Below are 12,274 nucleotides of genomic sequence, written 5' to 3'. Positions count from 1 at the left end.
TGGGGATAAAATACTTGTGTTTAATCAGAACAACTGGAACGCATCGAAGAGGGAATGGACCAAATCAATAAGGACATGAAAGAAGCAGAAAAGAATTTGACGGACCTAGGAAAATTCTGTGGTCTTTGTGTCTGTCCATGTAACAAGTAGGTGCTGCCTGCCTCATCTCTTTGAGCACTTAAGGCTGATCCCAAAGGCCTTGTGAAGCTCATCCTTGCTAGGCACATGGACAGGATGAGCATGTGGCATGCAGAAAGAACGATTCTGGTTCAAATGCATTCATTTCATAGCATAGACAACTGACTGGGAATTACTGTAGATGCATTAAAATCAGGCATACTGCAGTGAAAGCTTCACTGTCGACACCTTTTAATGGTAAAAGTTTCAACATTTTACACAAAGTGTACTGAGTGGTTCCAATTTCCAGTGAACAAAAACACTTGAGGCTACCTTATTCCTGGACACTCTAAATTCTGAAACATATTTTCACTAACAAGTTTTATAAACAAAAGAGCTGAAAAAATGCAGAAGAGGCCATACTAAACATTGTTCCAAATTGTGGATGAAAATCACAGCTTTTTTCATTGTTCAGCAGAAATAGTCCTTGATGAGATCTTGAAAGAGATGTGATGTTTCATAATTGGAACCCAGCTTGAAATGGTTTTCATCCTGCCACAGGCAAACATTTTGACAAAACCTCAACATGCCAAATTTCTCTCATTTGGGTAGCACGTACACTAAGCAGAAATGTTGAAATGCATTGAATTTGCTTGCATGCCATCACACTTGAACGAAACCGTCCTCCAAGTAATGCCAAGCTTGTTTTAAATGCCAATTGAAAATGTGATGTGCGGTTATGCGGGTGTAGGAGATCGGGGACCAACCCAAAGTCCTTGAGGAATGGCAAATCCAGCATGCAGTGAGTAGGCATGAAACTAGGTTGCAGTGAAAACATTCTTAAATGATTGGCCAGAGATTGTGCAGGAAACAAAGAGAGGGACTAGGGTTTTGCCTTATCAGTCACATTTATTTTGAAGTTAATTCCCTTGGGACACAATGCAGACACAGCCTCAGGTTTTTTTACTTCTTTGTATCAAGCCCTGAATACTTTTTTTGGGTAAACATTTTGCCCAGAATTATTATAGCCTTGATGTGCGATGGGAGAGGGGGCAGGAGGAACAGGAAGGGCTGCATACACCCCTTTTGCAAGGGGTATGAGCTCTGACAGCCTGCAGCCCTTGCTGCCCTGCACCAGAGGAGCTGGTGCACAAGAGCTGCAGGTACAAATGCAGCAGAAACTTCACATCTCCCACACTGTACAAGCTGTAAAAGCTCAGAACTGACAGCCAGACATGTGACAGCAATGGGATTAGCACCTGGCACTAAAACATTTGGCACTTTGCTATGGCTGCAGTGTCATGCTGCAAGAACAGAATGATTCTGCAGGGGACATAGGGGGCATGAATTTGTAAAGGGGCCTCTTCCCTTCTCCAGGCATTCTGATCCTATCAGTCTGCAGCCATATTTCAGAGAGCAGCATTGCTAACCAATGATCAGAGGATGGATGAAGAATGGTTTTAGAGACTGTTCCCTGAGTCGCTAACCCAGGACCCCACTGGTATAGATAAGATGATGTTCTGAGGAGTGGAGTGTGTGAGAGAGAGAAATCCATATAGTTCTGGGCATCAGAATCACCATGATCCCCTAAAGCTCTTCTGGCTGGTGGGAGATTAATGGCATATATCTATAAAAAGATTATCCACTTCACATGTAACTCTACCCTGATATACAGTGAAAGTACAGTTCTCTGAGCCGTAAAAATATGTAAAGCTTGATCCTACATTCTTAGGAGACCGAAAATGCCCACAGAATAGAACTTGGACCAAGTTGCATTCAAAAGGACAACTGCTATTGACCATGAGCAGATCCAAGCTCCACCTGTTGACTTTAATTGGAAGTCCACAAGAAAACAAGAGATAAGATTCTGGGTGTATAAAATCATTTATTTCAAACACAGAAACTGTCTCACTGACAAAGTTGCACAGGTCTAAAGAACAGGCAAAACCCTGTATATGTATCTGCAGCAAGAGACTTACTTTCAGGCATTTTAGAAATGCCAAAGCTGATGTATAGTTTCAAAGAACTAAAATTAAACAAGCCAACCATCATATTTTTAAGTCTTCACAAACTTTAATAGGAAATAAGCAACAGAACAGATGAGTAGGAAAGATCCTCTTGTAATCTATATTTTAATTCTATATTGGATCATACAACACATCTTCAGGCTCATTTAAAACTGAGCTGCCTCAGGGGGCATGGAGAGAACATGACACCAGAGATGGGTTTGTCATGTCCTTTCCCAAATCTCCCAGAAGCACATTCAGTTCCTCCCCCAAAATCCAAGCCACAGGGCTGTTTATAGGACTGATTGGAGCTGACCAAGGAACAGGAAAACCACAGAGATTTGCAGCTCCCAGGGGTTTTGTTGGAAACAGACCCATTTCCAGAATAAAATCATGAACTTATACCTGTGGACCCCAAATCCTTACATTCCCCTGTTAAAAAGTTCAATCTTGTCTGGTGACCCCAATGACAGCAGCTCTAAATAGGCTGCACGTGTCAATCTGGCACTCTAGGGGTGCCTGGATTTTAATTTTCTAGCCACAGCAGCTCAGTCAAAAATGGCTCTCTGAAGGTTAATGTAACTGCCAGAAAATACAAATGTAACAAGTTGCTAGGCTATTTTTGAAGTCCTGTGGTTTAAAACTCCTGAAGGAAGTGATGATCCTTTTCTGCCTGTGTCTTGCTTATTGTGAAGGCTGTTACTGCTGATGCATTGAGGGTATGATGAACTATTGGGGCAACTGTGCTTAGTGAGAATGCTTACTTCTTATTCATGCCTGTAGCTGGTGCATGAAGAAAAATGTAGAAAAATTTCCCTTTCTGATGCTAGACTGCTCGTATCTTTTATTTTCTCCTGCACTCATTTCACTTCTGCCTATTTTACTTTTTGTCTCTGTGGACAAAGGTTTGTACATCAACTGTCGATGTATGATTACTATTTTCAAGTACCGATATATTATTTGAAAAATCTAATTAACCCTATGATAAAATCATCCCCAAATCACCTTGGGAAAGGTCAGTGGCTTTTAATGCCTATTATGCCACATACACATTGAAAAAATATCATCAGAAGCCAAATATTCTGCATGGTAAAATGTTAAATTGTAGCCAAATCTGTTTTTCTCTAAGAGGGTGTGTTGCTGTGATGTGATGTACACACTATACTTGGCAGTTCTGTTTTTATGTCTGTCTGCCAGTATGTCCTCTGTGTTTGATGTCAAAACATATGTGTCACTGAAATGAAACAATGTTTTCTACTTATCTGTATTTCTTATCTTCTTTTTACTTTTTTGTTTTTTTTTTTTTTTTTAATTTTCCTTCATTCTGGAAACTAAGTCAACATCCAAAAACCTGTGTGCAATGTTGTAGACCTGACAACTGCAATTCACCCTATTGGAAACTAAACCTCTGACCATCACTGTTGTGGCAGTAAAGTAAAAAATAAGCAAAAATCCCACCCCCTCCTTTTATTCAGTGTTATGATATATCGGTATGCAAACAATGACCCTCTATCTGAAAACTCATTTGCTTGATTCAGCTTTTAGCTTGGAGAGGTAAAGAGTTTTGCGTTTGTCCTTGTGCATTTGGTACTTTGTTACTCATAATCTTTTTTGCATAGGCTTAAATCAAGTGATGCTTACAAAAAGGCCTGGGGCAATAATCAGGATGGTGTTGTAGCCAGCCAGCCTGCACGTGTCGTAGATGAACGGGAGCAGATGGCCATCAGTGGTGGCTTTATCCGCAGGTGAGCCTTTTTATCCACTGTTTTCTCTCTGTTCTCCTTGTCACTGATATATTTAGATTGCTTCCATATGGTCATGAGTTCTGTGGTGCTCATTAACTCCTTCAGAGGTGCTGGGAAATGTGATAGAGCCAGGATTTTCCACCAAGTGGTGCTTGGATTCAGGTTGATGGTGACTCAGACACGTCCTAAAGGTTTACTGCATCCAGGGACTTCTCCTTGGCCTGAGGGTCACCTGAGCTCTAGTGCAAAGGATGGTGACCTTGCTGGAAATCCTGGAAGTAGGGGTCTGAGAACCAGAAGATGCTTGAAAACACAAGCCCCAAACCTTTCTTTTTGAGACTGCCCAGATGTGGGCAATAATAAACTAAAGTCTATTTATTTATTTCACAGCAGCACTGTGAGGGTGCAGACAGCCATGGCTAGCCAGCACTGTCCTCGGCACTCCAGCTCCCTGTGTGAACACTTGTCCTGGGGGCCTTATCATGGGTCTCGCTAATGACACTTGTCAAACGCCTCAGAAATGAAGTGTCAGATAAATACTAGTTTATTGCCATTATGTCTCAAGGCATGTAGTGCCCATTATCCCTCCTTGCCAGAAGATGTACCAAAGCATCCAGCAGCCCTCCCTTTCTTTTCAACGACAAAAAAGCCTCAGGCTTCCTGCCAAAGCACCGAGCTAAGTACAGAACTTGAAGAACACTTTAAACTAGAGGTGCACCCCTCCCCTGCTCGTGAACGTCCTCAAAACCTCATTGCGTAGGGAATGATGCCCCATTCCTCAGCTGCTGGGAAGTCACAGCTATGGAGGAACAGAGTGGGAATCCCTGGGCTCTCAAATCAAAGCCAATTTGATGCACACAGCTGTATTAAAGGCAGCCCCACTGCAAACTTCCCACACAGGGATCCAGCACAAAGTACCTACTGATTACAGAGCTTATGGGGCATGTATTTAGCTGACAATGCTATCAGCACACACAGTAGGCAAAGCTTTGATCTCTGAAGACTAAGGACACTAGTTTAATAAGTAATTATCTTTCAAAAAACTATTATCCACTTATTTTTTTTTTTTTGCTCCTGTGATAAAGAGAAATCAGTGTGCTAGAAACAATGCTGTCATGCAATCTGGAGCATGGGATGGAGTTGCCATTTAAGTTTGATGGGTCTGCCATTCACTTTTTTTTAAATTTCTGGATGGCAGCCTCACCAAAATGAAGGCTTGGGCATGATAATTGAATAGCAGTGAAGGAAGTTACACTGCACCATGACTGTTCTGCAAATAGCCTGGAGAACCCTTTGGGCGCCTACATGAACACAAACTGCATAAGAGACTCAAAGTAAGAATTTTCTGAGTGGGACCCATGGACCTGGCTTTTTCCAGCATCAGTCACCATCTGTCTCTTCAGTCACTGGAGAGTTGAACTGGGCCTTGGCTCAAGCACAATTTTTTCCATCCAAAAAGCAAGCAACTGCAAAAGATGGTGCTAAGACTGAGAGATAAATGATCTTTGCTAAAGCCAGTAAATCTGAGAGAAGCTGCTTCTGTCTTTCACCAGAAATACAGTTAATTAAATATGATTTTAGGTCAGGATTTTCACAGCTGAAGCACTCTTCCCCAATATCTCTGTGACCCCAAACATATAAGGACTGGACAGTATTCATTAGCAGTCCCAGGAGGGGAGCTGCTATCACTGTAATTCCACCACCTTCCAGCACTTCCCATGAATACTAACCACACACAGATCCAAATGGAGCACACTTTCATTCTTTGGGAAGGATGATCACTGCAGAGAGGTGAAGCATGTGGTACAGGCAAGCTCAGACAGCAACACCTCTACCAACAGCAGACATGAGCAGTACAAACAGAGCACAGATAACCCAGATAATTGAGCCTAACATCCAAAAATAAGCATGTAACATTTTTCATTAATCCCTTTTGTTCGAAGCTGAGCACAGCAACATGCTCCTCAGGTGACAAGCGGTGAAGGATACAGTGGAGATTTCAGGTGAATCACAGTTTCAGGGGGAATCTCCTGTCTCTGTTTTAAAGAATTGGGTTTTTGTTCCCAGGGTAACAAATGATGCCCGGGAAAATGAAATGGATGAGAACCTGGAGCAGGTCAGTGGCATCATTGGCAACTTACGTCACATGGCCTTGGACATGGGCAACGAGATCGACACACAAAACCGCCAGATTGACAGGATCATGGAGAAGGTAAGAGCTGCCATTTCCGTGAGGACCCCAAAAGGGGCTCTGTTTTTCCCTTCTCCAAGCACGGGCCTGGAAAAGACAAGGGACAGAAATAGCTCCTCTCTTCTCCCTCCAAATCCTTGGGCCAGAGCAAGCTCGCTGCTGTGAATCTGTACCTCCAGTGCAGGCTGGGTTGAGCCCTTGTTGTTGAGTTTGCCTCACAGCTGCAAGGGGAGCCCTTAGCAGACATCAAGCCTCCTTCTGCAATAGCTCTGAAAAAGGACAAGTGCCCTGAGCTATGCTGAACTGTGGGGCTTGGATCTGATTGCCCTGGCACTTCCTGGAAAGTTTTAAATCCTCCTGTGCTTTTCTTTCCTCAGAAACTCCATGAGCAGCTCAGGATTAGATCACCTGCTTGGGGGACCAGTCCTCAAAGAAGGATGGGGATTTATTAAGCAAAGCTTTGCCATATGATAACAGTGCAGCTTATTGTGCTTGTTCTGCTGCTTATAACAACATTAGGACAGAGATCTACCTGCTCTTTTGGGAGAGGGTGTGTGTGTATATATAAATTTATACATAATTGGGCCCCACACGGCCCCAGTGGAATACAAAACCTCAGCATTAGTTCTGCTAAATCACCATGTAAAAAGGCAGAGAGCACCGTTCCAGTGCCAGACCTGCACTGCAGATTTCTGAAGCAGAGAGCAGCCCCTTCCAAGCCTGGCTGGGACCTCACTGCCATCCTGAGATCCCAAGATCTGCAGGCCATCTGCATTGGTACTGGCAGAACTCCAAGCACAGGCAGTCTGAAGTGACATAAGAGGCTAGATCTTCATCTGGTGTAAAATCAACACAACGCTCCACTTCCGTTGAGATTTACACAACCTGAGGATCTAACCCAAGGACTTACATGTAGTGCTTAGAGTTAATTCTGACCTCAAGTGGTAGAGCTGGTGCTCTTGAGCCTTCTTACACACACACGCCTCCTCAAACAAGCAGGATGCCCATGCCTGTTTTTCATGTCATTTAATCATATCAGAGCCTAGTAATAAAAATTAAGGAAAATACTGCACTGAGGGATTCACTCCAAGAGCTTTCCTTATTGGAGGTAGATTCTGGAGAGAACTGGGTGAAGTATACATTGTCTGAAGGGAGGGAAGATCATCCCTGACAGAGAGACAGCCACGGTAAAGCACGTGGCTTGGTGTTTGGTCAAAATCTTGCTTTATAAAGCTGCATGTGTTTGTTTGACTGTACTGGAAAATGCACAGTATTGTTGGGATGCCATTATGCACCATTTCATACTTCTGGGAAAACAAGGAACACTGGGGGAAGGATTTACTACTGCTATTCATATGCAAAGAAAAGCAGCACATCTCTCTATACTTTGAGAAGGGACAGGGAATTTATACAGCCTACACTATGAGTACCTTTAAATAAGAAGCCTATGACATACATTATTTTCTCAAAGCAATGAGGACATGCAATGTTGTGTTCCCACCTCCCCTCCTCATGTCACAGTGGCAGGAGCTGTGCCCTGTGGATGGAAATCAGTGGCATCCTACCTGTGCCTGCAGGATCCTATCCCAAAATACAGTAAGCCCAACAAGTTATCCTACCAGCTCAGGCTTGCAAACATCTGGATTTTGAAAACATTGACCAGGCCCTCTGTGCACATAAAGCACATGGGCCAAACTTCTAACAGTGCATGCTGAGAGCAGTGACCTGAGGGACCAGCCTTCCACAGCTCTGCGGTCTTCTCACAGACTTTGGCATTTTGTACAGGAATGGCAAAATAACATTGGCAGCTAATGCATTCATGAAATCACCCAGGGCCCTTGGCTAAGGAACAGTGACACATTTGTGAAAGACGGATTTGCATCGTACACAGAGGAGTCGTCATGAGAGCAGCACAAAAATAAGACAGTCTTCAGTTTTAGTGAAAAATAAGCCAAATTTCTCAGAGTAAGGACATACAGTACTGAGGTACTAGAAAAAGGAACACAATGTTAATACATTGTAAAACAGAAATAATGGTTAGCTGGATAACAGTGAAACCTCAGTTGCACACACATCCAGTCTGCAATGAAATATGGCAAGAGAGCCTTGTCCCCCTCACAGCATTGCCAGGGTTGTTTTGCTGACCAGCTGGAGCACTGTGCTTTGGGTCGATTATGATAATTAGAAAGACCCTTGGATGGGACAGTTTGCAAAAGTTGGGGTACATCACAAAGCTAACCTAAAGTACCCTGGGATGCATCATAAACGCTCCTAAAGGACTTATGTTATACTGGATGCATGCACCCAAACCAGAGCAATCTCATAATGCAGTGATGTAATCTGATCTATCCACAGTAATCAGGACAGCAATGAATAAAAGGCTTTATTTATTCTTTCCCCAGAGCAGAGAGAAAGGGACAAAAACCAAAATGACAGTGTGATGAGTAGGTCAAATGGCACCATCACCAGAAGAGCCTGGCCCTAACATCTACCATAAAAAGGAGGCTGGGAGGAAAGTAGAGGGGGCTCAACTCACTCTGTCTTGACCTAAGTGGGAAGGCCAGCACAAAGAATCCCACTGCCTTCAATGCAAGATCGTCCACCAGATACTAATGTCTAAACATCATTAGGGACATGAGGTTTAATCACTGTACAATGAATATTTGTGCATTTTGTAACAAAAGTAACTGCTACCAAACCCTTTAACTTTTTAGGTAGCCTTTTGGCAAAAGCACACAAAATTGTACTGTGGTAGACAAGGTCAAACTCACGGCTAAAATAAAGGAGTGTGGCTTGTAATGAGTAGTTTTGCTGATTTATGCTTGTTGAGGAGCTGGCACGTGCTACTACACTAAAAATACACATAGCACTTTCCAAAACAATTATGGAGAAAAGCCCAAGATATTTTTATTGCAAGAAAGATTTATTGCATGTCAGTATAAACATTCTTAAAGGATTTTTCAATGCATGTGGGGAAGTTGCTTCACCATTCTGTCTTTGCAACTTGGAGATTTAAAATTAATCTAAAAATTGGATACACCCCAGAGATGTGGGAACAATCATCAAAGCTAACAAAATGCAGCCATCAAACCAGAGAAAGAGTTTGCTATTGGAGCTCATACTTTTCAAGCAGCAACACAATTCTCACCTTTCAGACAGGTCTGGTTTTAAAAATTGAAACAATTTTCTATCTAGTCCCTCTACTAGAATAAGTCAGCATGGCAACATGGGGTTGAGTGGAGTTTTGCCAGTTTTTGTCAGCTAAAACAGTGTCTTTAGTCTCCAAAAGTAACTTCTGCAGAGCTACAGAAAGTCATAGTTGAAGTGTATTCCCACTCAGAGAGAACTCCCCAACTTCCCAAGTGGTGCCATTTTATTAATGGCAACTTATAATCATGGCAGGTGTTACTCCAGGGAAAACAGTGCAGTTAATGGCTCAGTCTATGCTGGATTAAATTGCAGTTTGATTGCTTCAAATCACAGTAGAATCCCTGCCTTTTCTTAACTCTTGTTTATGCTGCTGCCCAATGAAAGAGGCTACTCTCTCTTGCAACTACTTTGGTGAACTTTGGAGTACTGGCATCCTCCCACCTATTCCCTTCCTTTCACATGCAGAGCAAAGATATCCAGGCCAATCTTTTCAAAGAAATTTATTTTTGCCAGCATTCCCTATGTCAGATGATCCAGCTTCTCTGCTCCGGGAGACTCTACACTGACCAAAATTTTAGTTTTGGCTAGTACCTGATGATCTAAATTAGACCACAGTCTGAGTCCACTGAATCTTAGAGGGCTTTGAAGCTTTTCCCCAGAAAATGCAGATGCACACCACCAGTTCTCATGCTGCCATCCATTACCATCAGTGCCACCAGTGCTGTCAACAGCACCAGCTACAGATCTGGCACAGCATTTACAGGACTTCAGTGCAGCTGACCACAAACAGAAAAATTCTGCTCAAAGGCTACATGAAGCAAAACAAGAAAATCTGTAATCTCCTTTTGGGTCCCTAATACCGCTACAAAAAGCAGCTCTCCAGTATTGTCAATCTTAATTTTTCCGTGACCTAGCCAAAATTACGGAAGTACCCAAAAAGCACTGTCATTCTTCCCTGTACTATTTTTTTCTCTCATACTCTTTCTTCCTTGTACTCATCCCTTTCTTTTCTCTGTGTTTCCCCAGGCTGATTCCAACAAAACCAGGATTGATGAAGCCAACCAGCGTGCAACAAAGATGCTGGGCAGCGGTTAAATGCAGAGAAGTGCATTTCCTTTTAATGCTGTCCAGCAGGGCAGCACCTTCATGCTTTTATCATGGTATTTATCTACTAGGTTTGCACACATGCACATATCAGCCCCATTGTAAATGTTGTCCTGTGTAGTTTGTCAGCTTTCCAAAAATGATACTTGTAATTATTTTTTTCTAGATATCTTTCTTTCCAAAGGTTGTACATAGTGCTGATTTGATGGCTATAGCTCACTATGATGTTTTTTGGGGTTCTTCCTTTCCTTTCCTTGTTTCTGTTTTGGATTACTTTCCTTTTTTTTTCCTTCTCATTTTTTCATTTTTTTTAATGATGTTTGCTGAATGACAACACTGTTGGAATGCTAAACGTGCTGTTAACCTTTAAATATACAGTATTGTTCTTGTAAAACTGTGACATTCCACAGAGCTACTGCCATGCTCCTGTCTTTGGGTATCATGATGTTTAAGCACTTAAACCTGCTGTCTTCAGTTCTTCATTGCCATTATCTGTTGTTATAATTTCATGATTAGACAATGTGGAATTATATTACTATAACAAGCATTGCACTAAAAAGTGATGTGATTTATGCAGTTATGCATGAGGAATAAATAGACTTTTAGACTCCTACTTAAACAAGAATTTTCCCATGGCAGTAGCACACCAACAATGACAACAAAAGCATGCTCAGTATTCGGACTCTTTTGGGACTATGTTATACCAGCAAGTTTGCAGTTGTGCCACTTTTTTCTTGTTGATATATATATAGTTATTAATCATGATAATTTTTTTTAATTATGAAAAAGGAGGGATTTGGCACTCACCATTTAGCCATTGCCAGCAAAATAAAAGCTTGGCTGAAAATATGTCAAAGACAAAAAGAAATAAGTGTAATATATTGGGTTTGTCTGCTGCTTTTGAAGATTATCTTTTGGAGGAAACAACTACCATATGAAATGGTGCAAAGAAATGTAATTTTTATAAGGCTCTCTCTTACTAGTCGCTATCCCCATGTGGTTTGTTATCGGTACAGTTCTCTGTTGCTTACCTAGAGCTATGCACACCAAATCGCTGAGATGTTTAGTAGCTGACAATTAAAAAATAATTAAAAAACTAAATGAATGAACTCTAGATAAACTGTGAGATAAATATAATTTACAGCATGTAATATGAAAATTCCTTATGTCTCCTGTCAGTTTGTGAAGTGATTGACATTTTGTAGCTAGTTTAAAGATTATTAAAAATTATAGATCTCAGAATCCAAGCTTGCTTTATCCATTTGTTGCCCTACGTGTCAGTGAAAACTTCTTATTTGCAACTTAGCTGGGAGAAGCAGCACAAAGTCTAAAGACTCTTTACAAACTGCTTTTGTATTGTGTTTCATGGGAAACTAAAGATTTTGATTTGCAATACTGTAGAAAAGTAACTTCACTAAAAATTACACTTGGTACATTCCAAGTGACTATTATTTTAAATAACCTGGCTTGGATTGCCAAACACTGAATCAAAATATTTTTCTCTTGTTCAAGGGAAAGAAAAAATGACATAAATGTTATAGTACAGAAGGATACAGTTCCTTAGCAGATAAAATCCATTCCTGTAGTGGATTTAGTCATGTGTTAATACACCTCTTTTCAAGGAAGGCTTTGACCTACAGAATTTGGATAGTCTGCTAACAGTAATTTTCTCAAATGACTAACAACAGGTAGGGTTTGCTGCCAATGAAAAGCATTCTCATATTTTCCCAGGGTTTTTTCCCCTATATGGACAAATTAGAATTAATTCTGCATGAGTGACAGTTCACTCATGTGTCTCACATGGCCGTAAGTCAAAATACACAAAGAACATAAATGCTTGCATAATTAAAATTGCATGATAATGCAGACAAGCTACATTTTCTTTAGCAGCTTTTTATTTTTGGTATCTATTAAAAATTCATTTATGCAAATATTTTCCCCCACTACTTCAAACCAAAGAA

General features: G+C 41.3%; 1 protein-coding gene across 2 annotated transcripts in view; it reads left to right on the top strand.

Annotated features, from left to right (window-relative positions):
• The window catches only part of SNAP25 (synaptosome associated protein 25), a 61,369-nt gene extending 49,814 nt beyond the window's left edge, over positions 1–11,555 (top strand). Inside the window, exons 5-8 of one of the 2 annotated variants that reach the window (XM_053939574.1) lie at positions 29–146; positions 3,743–3,868; positions 5,936–6,080; positions 10,236–11,555. In XM_053939574.1, the coding sequence (XP_053795549.1) occupies positions 29–146; positions 3,743–3,868; positions 5,936–6,080; positions 10,236–10,304 (458 nt within the window). In that variant the 3' untranslated portion in view covers positions 10,305–11,555. The remainder of the gene's footprint in view (positions 1–28; positions 147–3,742; positions 3,869–5,935; positions 6,081–10,235) is intronic. The other variant, XM_053939575.1, reaches the window with a different exon arrangement.
• The last annotated feature ends 719 nt before the right edge of the window (positions 11,556–12,274 follow it).

The sequence above is a fragment of the Vidua chalybeata genome, chromosome 3 (assembly GCF_026979565.1).
Source record: "Vidua chalybeata isolate OUT-0048 chromosome 3, bVidCha1 merged haplotype, whole genome shotgun sequence".
Taxonomy (NCBI): Eukaryota; Metazoa; Chordata; class Aves; order Passeriformes; family Viduidae; genus Vidua; species Vidua chalybeata.
This window is presented reverse-complemented; position numbering and strand designations above follow the sequence as displayed.